This window comes from Octopus sinensis, linkage group LG30 (genome assembly GCF_006345805.1).
Source record: "Octopus sinensis linkage group LG30, ASM634580v1, whole genome shotgun sequence".
NCBI lineage: Eukaryota > Metazoa > Mollusca > Cephalopoda > Octopoda > Octopodidae > Octopus > Octopus sinensis.
The window spans coordinates 14388395-14410286 of NC_043026.1; the positions used below are offsets into that span (position 1 = coordinate 14388395).

The 21892-nt window shown below is 40.2% G+C and overlaps 1 protein-coding gene across 5 annotated transcripts in view; it reads right to left on the reverse strand.

Annotated features, from left to right (window-relative positions):
* The window catches only part of LOC115226513 (colorectal mutant cancer protein), a 115634-nt gene that overhangs the window by 80891 nt on the left and 12851 nt on the right, over positions 1 to 21892 (reverse strand). Inside the window, exons 1-2 of one of the 5 annotated variants that reach the window (XM_036515036.1) lie at positions 13532 to 13537; positions 10901 to 10905 (exon numbers count right to left, since the gene is read on the reverse strand). The exons of 3 other annotated variants lie outside the window; for them this stretch is intronic. Coding sequence is in view for 1 of the 2 variants with exons in the window: in XM_036515035.1 (XP_036370928.1) it covers positions 6770 to 6880 (111 nt within the window). In the remaining variant the exon portion in view is untranslated. Of the gene's footprint in view, positions 1 to 6769; positions 6896 to 10900; positions 10906 to 13531; positions 13538 to 21892 lie in introns of those variants that run through there. One more of the 5 variants, XM_036515035.1, reaches the window with a different exon arrangement.

Genomic DNA, 21892 nt, shown 5'->3' on the forward strand with positions numbered 1-21892 from the left:
GTCGATTACATCGACCCCAGTGCGTAACTGGTACTTAATTTATTGACCCCGAAAGGATGAAAGGCAAAGTCGACCTCAGCAGAATTTGAACTCAGAACATAATGGCAGACAAAATACCTATTTTTAACTACCCACAAGGGGCTAAACACAGAGGGGACAAACAAAGACAGACAAACGGATTAAGTCGATTACATCGACTCCAGTGCGTAACTGGTACTTAATTTATCGACCTCGAAAGGATGAAAGGCAAAGTCGACCTCGGCAGAATTTGAACTCAGAACGTAACGGTAGACGAAATACGGCTACGCATTTCGCCCGGCGTGCTAACGTTTCTGCCAGCTCGCTGCCTCGGTCAAACCGTCCAACCCATGCTAGCATGGAAAACGGATGTTAAATGATGATGATCGGGTTGTGGAAGGGAAGTGAAGAAACAAGTGGGTTGGGGTGAGGGTGACAGAGAACTGAAAGTGAAAGTCCAGTTAGCTCAAAGGAACAGAGGCTAGTATAGTAACAACAGAAAAGGCAGAGAGAGGAGGCAGCTCACCTATAGGCCTAATGGTATTAATCACTTACAGACATGCTCCAGCATGTTTCAAACTGATTGAACATCATTCAATTGAATGGCTTTAATGTTGACGTTGTCCAGGAGCTCTGTGTCCATAGCAACAGCCTCCATTCCAAGTGTGACAGCAATACTCCATCGTGGGTCTCATTTGAATTTTGTAGAGTGTGCCCATAGCAACAGCCTCCGTTCCAAGTGTGACAGCAATACTCCATTGTGGGTCTCATTTGAATTTTGTAGAGTGTGCCCATAGCAACAGCCTCCATTCCAAGTGTGACAGCAATACTCCATCGTGGGTCTCATTTGAATTTTGTAGAGTGTGACCATAGCAACAGCCTCCATTCCAAGTGTGACAGCAATACTCCATCGTGGGTCTCATTTGAATTTTGTAGAGTGTGCCCATAGCAACAGCCTCCATTCCAAGTGTGACACAATACTCCATCGTGGGTCTCATTTGAATTTTGTAGAGTGTGCCCATAGCAACAGCCTTCATTCCAGTGTGACAGCAATACTCCATCGTGGGTCTCATTTGAATTTTGTAGAGTGTGCCCATAGCAACAGCCTCCATTCCAAGTGTGACAGCAATACTCCATCGTGGGTCTCATTTGAATTTTGTAGAGTGTGCCCATAGCAACAGCCTCCATTCCAAGTGTGACAGCAATACTCCATCGTGGGTCTCATTTGAATTTTGTAGAGTGTGCCCATAGCAACAGCCTCCATTCCAAGTGTGACAGCAATACTCCATCGTGGGTCTCATTTGAATTTTGTAGAGTGTGCCCATAGCAACAGCCTCCATTCCAAGTGTGACAGCAATACTCCATCGTGGGTCTCATTTGAATTTTGTAGAGTGTGACCATAGCAACAGCCTCCGTTCCAAGTGTGACAGCAATACTCCATCGTGGGTCTCATTTGAATTTTGTAGAGTGTGCCCATAGCAACAGCCTCCATTCCAAGTGTGACAGCAATACTCCATCGTGGGTCTCATTTGAATTTTGTAGAGTGTGCCCATAGCAACAGCCTCCATTCCAAGTGTGACAGCAATACTCCATCGTGGGTCTCATTTGAATTTTGTAGAGTGTGCCCATAGCAACAGCCTCCATTCCAAGTGTGACAGCAATACTCCATCGTGGGTCTCATTTGAATTTTGTAGAGTGTGCCCATAGCAACAGCCTCCATTCAAGTGTGACAGCAATACTCCATCGTGGGTCTCATTTGAATTTTGTAGAGTGTGACCATAGCAACAGCCTCCGTTCCAAGTGTGACAGCAATACTCCATCGTGGGTCTCATTTGAATTTTGTAGAGTGTGCCCATAGCAACAGCCTCCATTCCAAGTGTGACAGCAATACTCCATCGTGGGTCTCATTTGAATTTTGTAGAGTGTGCCCATAGCAACAGCCTTCATTCCAAGTGTGACAGCAATACTCCATCGTGGGTCTCATTTGAATTTTGTAGAGTGTGCCCATAGCAACAGCCTCCATTCCAAGTGTGACAGCAATAGTCCATCGTGGGTCTCATTGAATTTTGTAGAGTGTGCCCATAGCAACAGCCTCCATTCCAAGTGTGACAGCAATACTCCATCGTGGGTCTCATTTGAATTTTGTAGAGTGTGCCCATAGCAACAGCCTCCATTCCAAGTGTGACAGCAATACTCCATCGTGGGTCTCATTTGAATTTTGTAGAGTGTGCCCATAGCAACAGCCTCCATTCCAAGTGTGACAGCAATACTCCATCGTGGGTCTCATTTGAATTTTGTAGAGTGTGCCCATAGCAACAGCCTCCATTCCAAGTGTGACAGCAATACTCCATCGTGGGTCTCATTTGAATTTTGTAGAGTGTGCCCATAGCAACAGCCTTCATTCCAAGTGTGACAGCAATACTCCATCGTGGGTCTCATTTGAATTTTGTAGAGTGTGCCCATAGCAACAGCCTCCATTCCAAGTGTGACAGCAATAGTCCATCGTGGGTCTCATTTGAATTTTGTAGAGTGTGCCCATAGCAACAGCCTCCATTCCAAGTGTGACAGCAATACTCCATCGTGGGTCTCATTTGAATTTTGTAGAGTGTGCCCATAGCAACAGCCTCCATTCCAAGTGTGACAGCAATACTCCATCGTGGGTCTCATTTGAATTTTGTAGAGTGTCAGCAGCTGGTAGGGCTGAAAAATTTTCCGGTCCTGAAAGGAAGGGCCAGTTTGGGGATGTAGTACTAGCTATGTAAAGGATGTGCTTTCCTCATGAGAGAACCTTGATGATAGGGAGACCCAGTATTTGGAATTACTGTGAGGAATCTGGCTGAGGGTCACTCATATTATAGGAAGAGCTGCACTGGTGTTTTCTTGATAAGGGGACTGGCTGGGGTTCTTTTATACTCTTAAACGAAACAAAGATGACACGACCCCACTACTATTTTACTCAACTGACAGAATTTTTTCCACCTATTCTTATTGGAATCTTTGATACAGAGTATCGAAATTTTAATCTCTTTCACACTTATAAAACGTCAAGCAAACTTAAAAATTTGTCATAGCCATTATTGTCAGTATGGACAGAACTTATAAATTGTTTACTGCGAAGGAGAAATTAAATATGCTGAATATGCATTTGAATGTAGCAATAGAGCTGCTGGGAGGCATTTTGATGTTAATGAAGTTGGCGTAAACAGTATGACAAACTTAAAACTGTGCCTAGCAATAAACAGACAGAGACAAAACATACAATCAAGATTATCCATATCCTTTCATTTTTTCAGTCAGGAATGTCCATATCACTATGTACGTCATTGGTGTTCCAATGCGAAAGGTAGAAACTCCAAGCAATGTAAAATATGGCCTGGGCTGTGTTTACCAACATGAACATCAGACTTCGTGGAGGCACATGCCCTAGTGGTTAGAGCAGCGGACTTGCAGTTGATGGATCGCGAGTTCGAATCTCAGACCGGGTGATGTGTGTGTTTATGAGCAAAAACACCTAAGCTCCACGCGGCTCCGGCAGAAGGTAATGGCGAACCTTCTGTTGACTTTTTCGCCACAACTTTCTCTCACTCTTTCCTCCTGCATCTAGCAGCTCACCTGTGACGGACCGGCATCCCGTCCAGGTGGGGAACCTATACGCCAAAGAAACCGGAAACCGGCCCTTATGAGCCAGGGATGGCTCAAGAAGGAACAAACATATATATATATATATATATGTGGAGGCATATGGCCTAGTGGTTAGAGCAGCGGACTCACGGTCGAGGGATCGTGGGTTCAAATCTCAGACCGGGCGATGTGTGTGTTTATGAGCGAAACACCTAAGCTCTACTCGGCTCTGGCAGAAGGTAATGGCGAAACTTCTGCTTTCGCCACAACTTTCTCTCACTCTTTCCTCCTGCACCTGCGACAGACCGGCGTCCTGTGCAGGTGGGGACCCTATACACCAAGAAACCGGAAAACAGGCCCTTATGAGCCAGGCATGGCTCGAGAAGGAACAAACAACAACAAACAAAACAAAAACAACATCAGACTTCAAAAAGTAGTTAACCATTTAATGGTTTTGATAAATTTATATAGAAAATATAAGCATTATACCGTCCAGCATAAATAAAAGTCAACTTCATTATATCTATTCTGCAAAAACCTATTTTGACATTAAATGAGTCAACTTCCTGTATCTCTTTTCTCTTTTACTTGTTTCAGTCATTTGACTGCGGCCATGCTGGAGCACCGCCTTTAGTCGAGCAAATCGACTCCAGGACCTATTCTTTTGTAAGCTCAGTACTTATTCTATCAATCTTTTTTGCCGAACCGCTAAGTAACGGGGACGTAACCACACCAGCATCAGTTGTCAAGCAATGCTAGGGGGACAAACACAGGCACACGGACATACACACACATATATATATATACATATATACGACGGGCTTCTTTCAGTTTCCGTCTACCAAATCCACTCACAAGGCTTTGATCGGCCCGAGGCTATAGTAGAAGACATTTGCCCAAGGTGCCATGCAGTGGGACTGAACCCGGAACCATGTGGTTGGTAAACGAGCTACTTACCACACAGCCACTCCTACGCCTATGTATGAATGTTTACATTTTGTACATCTTTTTACAACAAAAAAAATTTTCAGAATAAATTCTGGAAACGATCTACTCATGCAATTTGTGCACCCCTTAAAGTTTATTTCTATTTTTGAGAAAAAACTGCATAAATTACATGGGTTTTTACAGTAAAAGATACATACATACAATGGGTTTCTTTCAGTTTCTATCAACCAGATCCACTCACAAGGCTTTGGTTGGCCCAAGGCTATAGTAGAAGACACTTTTGCCCAAGGTGTCATGCACTGGGACTTGACTTGTCTTTCACACACACACACACACACACACACACAGTGTTTGTCAAGTTTGTGTCCTGTAGATACTGCTAATACACCCATTCATACATACATAGGTACAATCATACAGTCATACACATACACACACGTATGTTCATGTACACTGATCTATTGATTATTGCCTAGACTGATAGATTTATCAGAGAGAAAAAAAAATAGAGAAAAATGGTTAGGTCATCACAGTCTATCATTAATAATAAAAAATGATAATGATAACAATAATAATAATAATAATAGTAATAATAATAATAATGATAGTAATAATAATAATGATAATATTAATAATAATAATGATAATAATATTAATAATAATAATGATAATGATAATATAATAATAATAATAATAATGATAATGATAATAATAATAATGATAATAATAATAATAATAATAATGATAATAATAATAATAATAATGATAATTATAATAATGATGATAATAATAATAATAGTAATAATAATGATAGTAATAATAATGATGATAATAATAATGATAATGATAATAATAATAATGATAATAATAATGATGATAATGATAATAATAATAAAAATGATATAATAATAATAATGATAGTAATAATAATGATAATAATAATAATAATAATGATAATAATAATAATGATAATAATAATAATAATAATAATAATAATAATGATAATAATAATGGTGGTGGTGGCAGTGGTGTTTGTGGTACCAACAGTGATATAGTAATGATTTCTGTTATTGCCTCACTGGTGAAGGCTGAGCAGTAGTAGTAGGTGGGAGTGATGTGTATAAGGAGCTTTCCCTCTATAATGATTGAAAGAGGCTGTGTGGTAAGTAGCTTGCTTACCAACCACACGGTTCCGGGTTCAGTCCCACTGCGTGGCACCTTGGGCAAAAGTGTCTTCTACTATAGCTTCGGACCAACCAAAGCCTTGTGAGTGGATTTGGTAGACGGAAACTGAAAGAAGCCCGTCGTATATATATATATATATGTATATATATGTGTGTTTGTGTGTCTGTGTTTTATCCCCAACATCACTTGACAACTGATGCTGGTATGTTTACGTCTCCGTTACTTAGCGGTTCGGCAAAAGAGACCAATAGAATAAGTACTGGGCTTACAAAGAATAAGTCCCGGGTTCGATTTGCTCGACTAAAAGGCGGTGCTCCAGCATGGCCGCAGTCAAATGACTGAAACAAGTAAAAGAGTAAAAAGAAGTAGTAGCAAACGAACTCAAATATGAACTCACACACTCACACACATACCAAGAGTAACAGCAAAATTGTCAATCTCACAAATTCTTAAAACTTCTTAAAACCAATAAACTAATCGATTAGCATTTATTGTTGTATTTTGGAATGGTCATTTTGCCAGTTTAGCCAATAAAAAAACACACACTATATATTTGGTGTTACTTCGCTTCAGTGTTATTTATTTTTTACATTAAACTTAATCTTATTTCGGCCAGAGTTCTTTCATCACACTCCTGTTACCTCATCAGTGGTCCTTTGCTTTCTTTTTTCTTATTTGTGTCTGGCCGAAATAAGATTAAGATTAATGTAATAAATAAATAACACTGAAGCAAAGTAACACAAAATATATAGTGCGTGTGTTTTTATTGGCTAAACTGGCAAAATGACCATTCCGAAATACAACAATATCTGTTTCAACACACGACCTCACATAAAAAATCTTGCACAACAAATATATAAACGTAATCGATTAGCAATTTTCCATTTTCCCAGATAAGACATCTGGCTACATTGACACTAGTTTTTGTAAGAATCAGTGAAATACCCATTGAGATATTTAGCTAGAAAGAGAACAGGCTGAAATCGACAGCCCTCACCATGTCTTCCCAACTGAGCAATGTTGAGAGGGCTAAGATCATCCAGTCCTTCAGTAATGGTACCAACACACATTGTCTGGTTTCTGTCTTCAAAGTCCATTCAAGAACCATCAGGAAAATTGTGACTAAGTTTGAGAAAGAGGAAATAGTAGAAAGGAAAACTGGATCAAGAGGTCATAACTGGATCAAGAGGGATCATCGTTTCAATCTGGAGCTGAAGAGATCAATCAGAAGAGATCCAACACAATTTGCAAGACGTTTGGCACATGAGAGGAGTTTCAGCTATGGAAGTCCAAAGAGTGGTGACAGAAGACTTGAACATGAAATCATTGAGATCTGTGAGGCACCGTGTTACTACAGAATGTGGAGGCGCAATGGCCCAGTGGTTAGGGCAGCGGACTCGCGGTCATAGGATCGCGGTTTCGATTCCCAGACCGGGCGTTGTGAGTGTTTATTGAGCGAAAACACCTAAAAGCTCCACGAGGCTCCGGCAGGGGATGGTGGTGATCCCTGCTCTACTCTTTCACCACAACTTTCTCTCACTCTTACTTCCTGTTTCTGTTGTACCTGTATTTCAAGGGGCCGGCCCTTGTTACTCTCTGTGTTGCGCTGAATATCCCCGAGAACTACGTTAAGGGTACACGTGTCTGTGGAGTGCTCAGCCACTTACACGTTAATTTCACGAGCAAGCTGTTCCGTTGATTCGGATCAACCGGAACCCTCGTCGTCGTAACCGACATAGTGCTTCCATACTACAGAATAAAAGGTTAGAAGATTGGAGAGAGTGAAGATCATCTTGAAGATTATCTTGAACAAAGTGAAACATAATCCTGGAATGATCTTTTATGCAGATAAGAAGAATTTCACCCAAATACATATCCATACAGATGCAACAGCTGCCTTCTAGTTTTAGATCCTCACAAGAGAGCCAAAGGCCATTTTCAGGTGCAATAAACCCTACTAAGGGGATGATTTTTACCTGTGTGGTCTCTGGTGGCAAGAAGATGCCATTACTCTTACTCTTTTACTTGTTTCAGTCATTTGACTGCGGCCATGCTGGAGCACCGCCTTTAGTCGAGCAAATCGACCCCGGGACTTGTTCTTTGTAAGCCCAGTACTTATTCTATCGGTGTCTTTTGCCGAACCACTAAGTGACGGGGATGTAAACACACCAGCATCGGTTGTCAAGCAATGCTAGGGGGACAAACACAGACGCACAGTCGTATATATGTATATCATCATCATCATCCGTTAAACGATGATGATGATGATGATGATGATATACATATATACGACAGGCTTCTTTCAGTTTCCGTCTACCAAATCCACTCACAAGGCATGGGTCGGCCTGGAGCTATAGCAGAAGACACTTGCCCAAGATGCCACGCAGTGGGACTGAACCTGAAACTATGTGGTTGGTAAGCAAGCTACTTACCACACAGCCACTCTTGCGCCATTGATCATCTTTTTTTTTTTTTGTTTCTTCTCGAGCCATTCCTGGCTCATAAGGGCCGTTTTCCCGGTTTCTTGGCATATAAGTTCCCCACCTGGACGGGACGCCGGTCCATTGCAGGTGAGCTGCATGATGCAGGAGGAAAGAGCGAGAGAAAGTTGTGGCGAAAGAGTCAGCAGAAGTTCGCCATTACCTTCTGCCGGAGCTGTGTGGAGCTTAGGTGTTTCGCTCGTAAACATACACATCGCCCGGTCTGAGATTCGAACCCGTGATCCCTCGACCGCAAGCCTGCTGCTCTAACCACTAGGCCATGTGCTTCCACATTGATCATCTTCCAGAAGGCTGAGAGTCTGATAAGAATTTGTAATGTTCAAGTTTTCAAAGATGTAAAGACCTGGATTCTTTCAGAATATCCTGAGGCAAGAGACAAGCGAAACCCTGCCAAGATCCCTAAGGACTTCAAGTTTACATTCCAGCAAGATGGAGCCACATGTCACACAAGTGCAGGGGCTCAAAAATTTCTCAGGGATGAATTTAGGAACAGGTTTTTGAAATGGGGATACAACCCACTTCATCATTTGACCTGAACCCTTTAGACTTCAGCATCTGGGAGGAACTGATCAGATAATTTTGTGAGAAGCCCTACTGTAACCTGCAAGCTCTAAAAATCTCCATCCATAGGAGGAGGGCATTGATGAAGAATTCATTAAGAAAGCCTGGGGTACAGTAGGGAGAGGGTTCAGGAAGTCATTGCCAAGAGAGGAGCAACTATTGATTCCTAACAGGTAGAATTTCAGCCAGAATTGTCTCAGGCACTTTGAAATAAGACTTTAACCCTTTAGCATTTAAACCGGCCATATCCGGCCCAAATATTCTCTTTACTCTTTTACTCTTTTATTTGTTTCAGTCATTTGACTGTGGCCATGCTGGGGCACTGCCTTTAATCGAGCAACTCGACCGCGGGACTTATTCTTTTGTAAGCCCAGTACTTATTCTATCGGTCTCTTTTGCTGAACCGCTAAGTAACAGCTAAGATTCTACCTATCTTATGTTCAAACTATCCAGATTTCACCTCTCACACCTACCATGCCATGTCATTCTAAATATAAACAATCACACCATCAAAGTCCCAAAGCTATGAAATGATGCATGATTAATTAAAAGCAATGTGAATGTGTAACCATTTCATTTGGCAGATTAATCTGAACGTGAAAGGGTTAAGCTTCTATTTGAACTTTAATTCATTCCTTTATGAGTTCTCAATCCTGAGCAATGCTTAATTATTTATGGAAATGTCATTTTTGTCCTTGATCAACTTTATCATGATTCTTCTGGCGAGCTTGGAGAGTAATCAGCATTTTCTCTTGCTCAAAGCAGAGTCCAATAGTATTGGGAAAACCTCTGATAATTCCATAAAATTAACTAAAAGCATTCCTAAAATACAAAAGTTTGAAGCTGAATCTAAAATTTGGAGTTTTGCTGATACACTTAGTATATATATATATATGCATATGTAAATCTAAAATAGAAATAAAATTTTAGATTTGATTCTTTCTGTGCAGCCTGGTTCTGGTCCATGACCTAGTAGTTGGGGACCCCTGTTCTACATTATTAATTAGGAAGCATTGATGACCTGAGGTTTTCCCAATACTATTAGACTCTGCTTTTGAGCAAGAGAAAATGTTGATTACTCTCCAAGCTCGCCAGAAGAATTATGATAAAGTTGATCAAGGACGACAATGACATTTCCATAAATAATTAACCATTGCTCGGGATTGAGAACTCATAAAGGAATGAATTAAAGTTCAAATAGAAGCTTAACCCTTTCACGTTCAGATTAATCTGCTAAATGAAATGGTTATACATTCACATTGCTTTCAATTAATCATGCATCATTTCATAGCTTTGGGATTTCGATGGTGTGATTGTTTATATTTAGAATGACATGGCATGGTAGGTGTGAGAGGTGAAATCTGGATAGTTTGAACATAAGATAGGTAGAATATTTGGGCCGGATATGGCCGGTTTAAATCATAAAGGGTTAAATTCTTATTTCAAAGTGCTGAAATTCTACCTGTTAGGAATCAAGTACATAGACATCGAAATAAATATCAAATGGAAATAGTAGTTGTGATACCTGTGCCGGTGGCACATGAAAAGCACTATCCGAGCATGGCCGATGCCAGCGCCGCCTTGTCTGGCTTCTGTGCTGGTGGCACGTAAAAAGCACTAACCGATCATGGCCACTGCCAGCCTCCCTTGGCACCTGTGCTGGTGGCACGTAAAAAGCACCCACTACACTCATGGAGTGGTTGGCGTTAGGAAGGGCATCCAGCTGTAGAAACACTGCCAGATGAGACTGGAGCTTGGTGCAGCCTTCTGGCTTCCCAGACCCCGGCTGAACCGTCCAACCCGTGCTAGCATGGAAAACGGACGTTAAACGATGATGATGATATGTAAATATATAAAGTCGATGTATGTGTCTGCACACACACACATACACACACATTGGGACCAAAATAAAATATTAATCTCTACCAGTTATTGAGTATACTCTTCTCTTTTTTTTATGACAGTTAATACTAAACAAGTATACATACCGTCATCAATTAACATCTGCCTTCCATGCAGGTATAGGTTGGATGCTTTCACAGGAGCTGGCCAGCAGAAGACTGCACCAGATCTCTGTATCTGTTTTGGCCTGGTTTTTTATGGCTGGATGCCCTTCCTAACAGCAACCTCCCCCACAGAGTAGGATGAGTGCTTTTTACAGTGTGAACTGGATGCTTTTTATGTGACACCAGCATTGGCAGGGTCACCAACTAACTTGCAAGAACAGGAATTTTGAGAGGGAAAGGGGCATTGGAGGAGGTGAGCTTGTGTCGGATGATGACAGAGAGAAAGAGAGAGAGAGAAACAAGTGTCTTGCTTTAGAGGAGGTATATGGTTACTCGGCCACAGGAAGAAAGAGAGAAAGAAAGCAAGAAAGAGAGGGAGAGAGAAAGAAAGAAAGAAAGAAAGAAAGAAAGAGAGGGAGAAAGAAAGAAAGAAAGAAAGAGAGGGAGAGAGAAAAGAAAGAAAGAGAGGAAGAGAGAAAGAAAGAAAGAGAGGAAGAGAGAAAGAAAGAAAGAAAGAGAGGGAGAGAGAAAGAAAGAAAGAAAGAAAGAAAGAGAGGGAGAGAGGAGAGAGAAAGAAAGAAAGAGAGGGAGAGAGAGAGAAAGAAAGAAAGAGAGGGAGAAAGAAAGAAAGAGAGGGAGAGAGAAAGAAAGAAAGAAAGAGAGGGAGAGAGAAAGAAAGAAAGAAAGAAAGAGAGAGAGAGAGAGAGAGAAATAAAAAGAAGGAGGGAGCATTAACAAAAAAGAGGGCAAAAACAAGCATGCTGCTGTAAAGGAGATACATAGTTACCCAGCCAGAGGGAAGAGCAAGTGAAGGAGAGGTAGAGAGAGGGTGATCAAGAATGAGGGCAGAAACAGGTGTGCTTCTGTAAAGGAGATACATGCTAAAGAGTATACAATAAATGTGGATACGTTTAGCCAGGCCACTTTGGCCACTCTTACTCAACACTTATAAAAATTTAATGGAAGACAATATTCCCCCACCCCACCTTCCTTTTGAAGGGTACTTGAATAAGATAAAGAAAGCATTGTTCTCAAACCATTCAACCGTTATACAACTTCCCTTACCATAGCAACCAGATGGTACGTTGACCTTCACAATGAACTTGACTGATAGCCAGATCCATCATGCATGTGATAACAGCTGTTTAATATAAAGTCACAAATCAGCAATGCTTACATACTTATTTCTTTACTGCCCACAAGGGGCTAAACACAGAGGGAACAAACAAGGACAGACAAACGGATTAAGTCGATTATATCGACTCCAGTGCGTAACTGGTACTTATTTAATCGACCCCGAAAGGATGAAAGGCAAAGTCGACCTCGGCGGAATTTGAACTCACATACTGAAATAGAAAATGTACCTTGGATGAGTTTGACTTCTTTTGTAGCTCCAGCATGGCCATGCTTGTAGAGTTTAGCCCAAACATACAAAGCACCCCATTATACCGTAAGGTCAAGGATTCACAGAAATTGTTCATAATCTCTGACATGGGACGTCCTTCAGTAGACACTTTGAAAACCATCCTCATTGAAGCTCCAAATTGCTCTTGAGCCCTCCATAGAATATCAAGGGTTGACGTTTCACCTGTCCCCTATTCCGGCCTGAAGATAATGATGAACATTGAGCAACATTATAGATGCTCATGATAATAGTTACCATAAAAGTTTATTGCTTTTTACGTGCCACCGGCACAGGTGCCAAATGAGGCTGGCAAACGGCCACGTTCGGATGGTACTTTTTACGTGCCACCGGCACGGAGGCCAGTCGGAGCGGCACTGGCAATATATATCCAACCACGTGTCTATTCCCCCACTACAATATTTTCTACGTTTGCTGTCCTGTTTAACAAATATACATACACACACACCACACACACACACACATATATATATTACATAAAAAATATATATAAAAATACAAAATGGGACAAGAATGCAAAACATTCAAATAGACGACACAAAAAAACGGACGGGTCATTCGAAGCCTCTAATCTTCAGTCAAGAACCGGATCATCCTCGCAATTTCGGCTGATATATATATATATATATATATGAGTAACTATGTTTAGAGCCTCAATGACTATGAAGCTGAAGTGTATAGCATTCTCAAAGCATTAAGTTTGGGAGACTCCTCCCTGAGTCATTGCAAGGTGCCCTAGTGTCTCACTGAGTACAAATTTTCTGCTGAGTGTACATGAGCAACGTGTGCGTTATTCCGAAACTCAACATACTGCCCAGTCAGACGAACCCACTGCCTAACAAATGATTGGTCAACATTATAATAAGACTATGCAGCTTTCTCCTATCAACACATACACACCTATATATACACATAGCATACTCTATAACAGAATTGAAGCATTTGCTAAAACTTTAAAAAATATGAAAAAAACATTTGTTCTAGAGTTATCTGCATAATGAATCTCTTGTGAATTTTACTCTCCTTGAACTCTGAATACGAGATATATGTGTTTGTGTGTGTGGAGAGAGAGAGAGAGACAGAAGAAAAATAGAGATAGGTAGATAGAGAGAGAGAGAGAGAAACACTTGGATGATCACCAATCAAGTTAAAAATAATATGAAAATTTAAACTTATATGAACAGAAGAGACTTAGTTTTTATTTTCAGACACCAGAAGAAAAAAAACATATAGAGCAGATTTCTGTGTGTATATGTATATATAAATACATTTATGTACACAACATATTATATATATATATATATACATATATAAACATATATATATATATATGCATATATATATATACACACACACACACACACATATATATATATACACACACACACACACACACATATATATATACACATATATATACATACATACATATATATGCATACATACATACATACACACATACGTACATACACACACACGCACATACATACATACATACATACATACATACATACATATACACACACACACACAAATATATATATATATATATATATATATACACACACACACACACATATATATATATAAATGTGGAGTAGCTGAAACAGGGACAACTGAAGAAGGGGAATATTCCTTGTGTTGTATGTCTTGTACTCTGTTTTTTCGTTGTTTGCAAAAAAGTCCGTTTCCATGTTTTTGTATTTATGTTTTCGTTTCTCTTTGTGTTCAAGGTTTTTTGGTGTCCTGTACCCATATATGCATGTATATATACATATATTCCTCAAAGAGCAGAGGAACTCTTGAGAGTCAACGGCCATCCAATAAATGCCTTAAGGCTGTATCATGCACGGGGACATAGAAATAATCGGACTGAATACCCGATCGTGCGGTTAAACCATTGGGAGTGAAGGACTCCTAGCCTTTGTTAGGGCATCCTTCTAGGAGAAGGTAACTCAGGTAACTGGGATAACTGCGACATAAAACCTGCTGCTCAGTGGTTACCAATGATGTTGACTTGTTCTTCTTTTCGGATTATAGCTGCTGTTGCTTAGTGAGTGGGATTGACTCAGTGCACAGCCTTTCCTCACTTAAAAAAAATCTTCTTACACAGGCATTGCACGATAACAATATTGATTAAGCTTCGTGCAATGGCCATACTCGATAACGAGGGGGCAGCCACCAGATGTAGGTATGTACATATATACTTATTGCTTCATATAAACATGCTATGCATGTAAATATATAGGAAGAGAGAGAGAGAGAGTATCATGTAGAGTATAAATTCTATGATATATATAGACCAGTGGTTTTCAACCAGGGTTCCGCCAGTACAGTCCAGGGGTTCCACAAGAAGTTACAAAACTGCTAAAATCGGCAGTAATTTTTAATTCTCCTGTGCAGATATGTGTGCATAAAACTATTAAATTATTGCACAGGGGTTCCTCGAGCCAGTGGAATGTTTCCTTGGGGTTCCGCTCCAGCAAAATGTTTGAAAAGCACTGGTCTAGGGAATACTACAATTTATTAATGGGTAGGTGCAATTTGAAGGTAAGCGGGGTCAGGATGTTTAAAAAAAGAAGTTATCAAGAAACAATATATAAGGGAAATAATTTACCATCAGGGGCTACAGGGTCAGTATTTAAGAGTGAGCTTGTAATGGTCTAGGGCAGTGGTTTTCAACCAGGGTTCCGCGAAACATTAGGGTTCCGCCAGTACAGTCCAGGGGTTCCGCAAGAAGTTACAAAAATGCTAAAATCGGCAGTAATTTTTAATTCTCCTGTGCAGATATGTGTGCATAAGACTATTAAATTATTGCACAGGGGTTCCTCAAGCCAGTGGAATGTTTCCTTGGGGTTCCGCTCCAGCAAAAAGATTAAAAAGCACTGGTCTAACTAGTGTCTAACTCAGTGGTTTTCAACCAGGGTTCCGTGGAACCTTAGGGTTCCGCAAGAAGTTACAAAACTGCTAAAATCGGCAGTAATTCTTAATTCTCCTGTGCAGTGGAATGTCTCCTTGGGGTTCCGCTCCAGCAAAACTTTTGAAAAGCACTGATATAAAGAGAGAGAGATCAGAAGACTGTAAGTAGTTCTTAAGGGGAAGGCGGTACACTGGCCCTCAATTATGGACACATCAATCTGAGTTAAGGAAGTGCCAACCGGCTGACTAACAGTCTGTGTTAGCCAGTCCTCACTGCCCCTCAAGACTTCCCTACCAGCCTTAAAAGTGAGCTTCTTCCTGTTACTGGGTATTTCTTTCTCTCTCTCTCTCTCTCCCTTGCTCTCTCAAAATAAATGAATAAGTAAAAAAAGAAAACAACACTTCGTTATGTAGCTCAGTGCCTAGTTTTATACATATGTGTGTATATATATATATATATGTGTGTGTGTGTGTATATATATATATATATGTGTGTGTGTGTATATATATATATGTGTGTGTGTGTGTATATATATATATATATTATATGTATATATATATATATATATTATATTAAATTAGAGATAAAACCACTATTGGGCAAATCAAACAGTGAAAATCATAAACAATACATAGAAATAAAATTAATTAAAAAATATATAAAAAATATAAAATATAAAATATAAAAATCCAATTAAAATATTTAAATTAAAGTTAAAATTTTTAAAAAAATATTTAAATTAATAATTTAAACTTATAAATTATAAATATATATATTTTTATTATTATTTTATTTAATTATTTATTTTTTTATTTATATTTTTTATATTTTTATATATTATTTTTTATTTTTTATATCTTTTAAAAATTTGTATTAAAAAATTTTTTTTTTTATAAACTATCAAAAAGTATTAAAAGTTTAATAAGATAAAGAGTAAAAACACTACGATCGTTTCATGCCCGTAACCAATTCGAATAACAATAATTTAAATTCTATATATAAATGTGTGTGTGTATATATATTATATATATATATATATATACATGTGTGTGTGTGTGTATATATATATATATATATATACTCTTTACTCTTTTACTTGTTTCAGTCATTTGACTGCGACCATGCTGGAGCACCGAATTAATTTCACTGAATTAAGTTCGCAAGTCAAATAAAATTACTGTAGCAATAGACTTTTCTGGTGTAGCACGAACATTGCACATTTCATTCTTCATCTAAATTTCTTTTAGATTTAGTGATTCAAAGCAAAACTGCTCGTGAAATTACTGAAATTTCTAGTATGGGAGAAGTTATTAAAAGATGTGAACTTTTATTCTGGGATGAATATAAAATATTGAAGACCTGAACAGGGGTCTGCAAGATGTAAGAAACCAGAAAACTTTGATGAACTGACTGAGTTACTCTTTTACTTGTTTCAGTCATTTGACTGCAGCCATGCTGGAGCACCGCCTTTAGTCGAGCAAATCGACCCCGGGACTTATTCTTTGTAAGCCCAGTACTTATTCTATCGGTCTCTTTTGCCGAACCGCTAAGTGACAGGGACATGAACACACCAGCATTGGTTGTCAAGCAATGCTAGGGGGACAAACACAGACACACAAACATATACACACACACTTACATATATATATACATATATACGACAAGCTTCTTTCAGTTTCCGTCTACCAAATCCACTCACAAGGCATTGGTCGGCTCGGGGCTATAACAGAAGACAGTTGCCCAAGATGCCATGCAGCGGGACTGAACCTGGAACCATGTGGCTGGTTAGCAAGCTACTTACCGGTGGCATGGAGTGAAGTCATATATGCTCTTTTACTCTTTTACTTGTTTCAGTCATTTGACTGCGGCCATGCTGGAGCACCGCCTTTAGTCGAGCAAATTGACCCCAGGCCTTATTCTTTGTAAGCCCAGTACTTATTCTATCGGTCTCTTTTGCCGAACCGCTAAGTGACGGGGACGTAAACACACCAGCATCGGTTGTCAAGCAATGCTAGGGGGACAAACACAGACACACAAACACACACACACATATATATATACATATATACGAGAGGCTTCTTTCAGTTTCCGTCTACCAAATCCACTCACAAGGCATTGGTCGGCCTGGGGCTATAGTAGAAGACACCTGCCCAAGGTGCCACGCAGTGGGACTGAACTCGGAACTATGTGGTTGGTTAGCAAGCTACTTACCACACATCCACTCCTGCACCTATGGCCACTCCTGTGTGTATATGTATATATAAATACATATATGTACACAACACACTATATATATAAACATATATATATATATATATATATATATATATATTCGCCATGTTGATTCGCTAGCCTCTGTACGCATTTTTTTCTCTCCGTGTTTCTTTTCTGTGTATCTTTCTGTTGAAGAGCGTAGGCTCGAAACGTAAAAGACTTGTTTTATTTATATTCCTGAGCGCCATACTAATACAATTGTTTGTTTGTATTCCACCTGCCTTCGTCTTTTGTTTATTTTCATAAAGCTTCCCGTTATATATATATATGTATATATATATATATATATATATAAAGACCCCCTTCGGTCATGAATGACCATGGGATTGCACCTAGAAAGTTACCCTCCTAGACACAAGTCCAGGCAAGGTTGTTTATGGAAGGCCAGCAGTCGCCCTTGCATACCGGCCTCCCCTCTCCATGCCACCAGTGTTATCCAAGGGAAAGACAAAGGTCGTTACAGCTTGGCACCAGTGACGTCGCAACTCATTTCTACAGCTGAGTGAACTGGAGCAACGTGAAATAAAGTGCCTTGCTCAAGAACACAACACCCAGCCCGGTCCGGGATTCGAGCTCACAACCTCACGATCGTAAGCTCGACGCTCTAACCACTGAGCCATGCGCCTTCAAAACATATATATATAAAAACATATATATGATATTATGTTATCAGGAAATTTTCACTAGAATCTGCCAATTATACCCAAGGAAACAGAAACTGATGAAATTTGAACATACTTTGAATCATCCTGTTTATGGCACAATGCTAGAATGTTGAAGCTTACAACATGCATTTGTGGTTATTTGTGGTGATTTCGAGCCAGGTCTTTCACTGAAAGTTCACAACAGCTTGGCTAAGAAAAAGTTCCTGTGAACTCTGAAAACAATGCGATTATATCTACCATCAGCACAATGGATAGAAAGTGCTAATGAATTAATAAAACAAATATTTAATAACTTGTTGCTACAAAGACTTTACTTTGCAGTGTGTGAAAAATCAATATTGGCACAAAAAAAAAATGTGACAGTTAAATTATCAAGCAAAACGAAAAAAAAAAAAAAAAACCCCCACTCAAAAAATATTCCAGAGAATGATTATATTTACTAATCGTTCAATGCGGTTATTGATCAGAATGAAGTCGTTAACGATCCAAATGAGCTTCTAAATTCTTTTGAATACCCAGGGTTGCATCCTCAGCAACTACAACTTAGAGTTGGAGCTCCTACAATTCTACAAAATTTATCTCGGTCTAAGTTCGGTAGTTGTTATTTTTCAGGATGGGCATATATATATTCATTTTCATTTTTTCATTTTATCTAGTTTCAGCTCACGAGCTGTGGCCATGCTGGGGCACCGCCATTCGGTGTTGCTACATGATTTTACTTCACGAATGCTTTTTAGCAATTGCCATTTGTGCATGAGAGAGTTCAATGCAGCTGCCCTCATCTGCACCTCCTGCCGTGAAGCTGGTTCATCTGGGACACCTGACAGGAAGAGATCCAGTTTTATTTTAAAGACATCTGCATCTACCCCATGCTAGTTTCTCAGGTCCTTCGGGAGGATATTGAAGAGCTGTGGACCTCTGAAGCCCAGGCTATCACAGTATCTTGTCCTACATCTTGATGGCAAATTTAGAGTCCTTGGCACCACGCAGTGGCGCCCAGTTCTAGTATTTGTGTAACTCTTGATGCCATATATATATATATAGTAAAGAAAAACTTTTAGTTAATAGCAGAGAATGCAGAACTTTACTACCTGGAAAATTGGTGTGCTTGATTTACAAAAAATATATGTTAGACTATTATAATGCACATTGAATGATTGATACATCTATCCATCGAGAGAGAGAGAGAGAGAGAGAGAGATGGATAGATAGATAGTTAGATAGACAAACAGATAAATAGAAAGATTGATAGTTGATTTGGTGTTTACATATTTAATACAGCAGCCATTAAAAAAAGGTAGCAAGACTAAAATTATGTGGTGAGATAAGATAAAAGATTTGTCTGTCTGTCTGTCTATCTTTCACGACACATAACTTATTCCTAGATCGCTATTTAATGATCCGTGCATTAAATATAGTGTTAACACTAACTTAATTATTGTTTTTGTGAGAATGGCACCTCTGAATTATTTACTCTGTGTCAGACATTCAGTCTCATAAATGTCTACCAACATCAATATGGTGCAGGAGTGGCTGTGTGGTAAGTATCTTGATAACCAACCACATGGTTCCGGGTTCAGTCCCACTGCATGGCATCTTGGGCAAGTGTCTTCTACTATAGCTTCGGGCCAACCAAAGCCTTGTGAGTGGATTTGGTAGACGGAAACTGAAAGAAGCCCGTCGTATATATGTATATATGCGTGTCTGTGTTTGTCCCCCTAGCATTGCTTGACAACCGATGCTGGTGTGTTTACGTCCCTGTTACTTAGCGGTTCGGCAAAAGAGACCAATAGAATACGTACTGGGCTTACAAAAGAATAAGTCCCAGGGTCGAGTTGCTCGATTAAAGGCGGTGCTCCAGCATGGCCGCAGTCAAATGACTGAAACAAGTAAAAGAGTATAAAAGAGTAAAAGAGAATATATGTATGTATCTGCATGTATTTATCCATCTCTATATCTAGTTATCTGTGTGTGTGTGTGTGTGTGTGTGTGTATGTGTGTGCATGCATATATATGTCCTGGGTATAACTCTTTAGTATTTAAACCAACCATATCTGGCCCAAATCTTCTACCTGTTTTATGTTTAGAAACTGGTCTGATCTGGCCTCTCACACCTGCCCTACAATGTCTTTATAAAGATAAACAGAAGCATCATTGAAATCCCCGAAGCCATAAGATAATGCCTAAACAATATAAACATATAAGCATCACAGTTGCCAGAGTAATCTGAATGCTAAGGAGTTAAACTGTATTTGATAGTGGAACTCTGGTTCAGGAGTTCCGCGCGCGCGTGCGTGCGTGCGTGCGTGCGTGCATGCGTGTGTTTGTGCAGATTTGTATGCATGTAGGAAACCATGTGCCTTTGCTGATAGGGAGTCACTCATGATCATAAGATTATGGTTTCAATTCCTGAACCAGGCAACGCATTGTGCTCTTCAGCAAAACACTTCATTTCACGTTGCTCCAGTTCATCAGACGTTAAAAAGTCACTCAAATGGTGACAGTTTTGTGCATTGGCGCTCATTAAAAGTGTTTCAAATCAATAAATTTGATCAGTGCCGATGCATAAAGCTCCCATCCCCTAAGTCACTTTATAACTTCTGTTGATTGCTAATAAAGAAAGAAAATGTGTGTGTGTGCGTGTGTCATCATCATCGTTTAACGTCCGTTTTCCGCGCTAGCATGGGTTGGACGGTTTGACCGGGGATCTGGGAAGCCAGAAGGCTGCACCAGGCTCAGTCTTATCTGGCAGTGTTCTACAGCTGGATGACCTCCTAACGCCAACCACTCCGTGAGTGTAGTGGATGCCTTTACGTGCCACCTGACACAGGTGCCAGGCGAGGCTGGCAACGGCCACGGTCGGATTGGAGTATTTTATGGTGCCACCGGCACGGAAGCCACGAGGCGGGGCTGTGCTGGCATCGGCCACGAGTCGGAATGGTGCTTTTTACGTACCACCAGACCAGGGATCCTGGCTGGTTCAATTCGATTTCGATTTTTCGCTTGCCCCAACAGTCTTCGCAAGCAAGGGGGTTGGCAGGGTGCCGTTGTACGGTCAGATTGGTGTATTTTACGTGCCACCGGCACGGAAGCCAGTGGAGCGGCGCTGGCATCGGCCACGAGTCGAGATAGTGCTTTTTACGTACCACCAGACCAGGGACCTGGCTGGTCAATTCGATTTCGCTTGCCCCAACATGTCTTCGCAAGCAAGGGGGTGGCATGGGTGCCTGTCGGACGGTCAGATTGGCTCGTATTTTTACATGCACCCGGCACAGAAGCCAGTGGAGGCAGCGCTGGCCATCGGCCACGAGTCGGATAGTGCGTTTGACGTACCACCAGACCAGGGGTCCTGGCTGGTTTAATTCGATTTTGACTTCGCTTCGATTTGTGTGTGTGGTATAATATATATTATATATTATATATTATATATATATATAATTATAACAATAAGGGTTTTGCAACAAGTTGCTTAAACACATACCGAAAATTTTAGAAATAGCAGCCAAAGGACTACTATTTCCTTTTTATCACTGTGATCACCGTGACCGACCAGGCTAACAGATGTTGTACACATCGCTGGTCACAGTGCACTTCGTATTGTTTTAACCTTCAAGTGATGCCACCCCGCTGGCTAAGCGAGCAGGCCAACAGAAGAAAGAATGAGAGAAAGTTGTGGCGAAAGAGTACAGCAGGGATTGCCACCACCCCCTACCAGAGCCTCGTGGAGCTTTAGGTGTTTTTTGCTCAATAAACACTCACAATTCTTATAC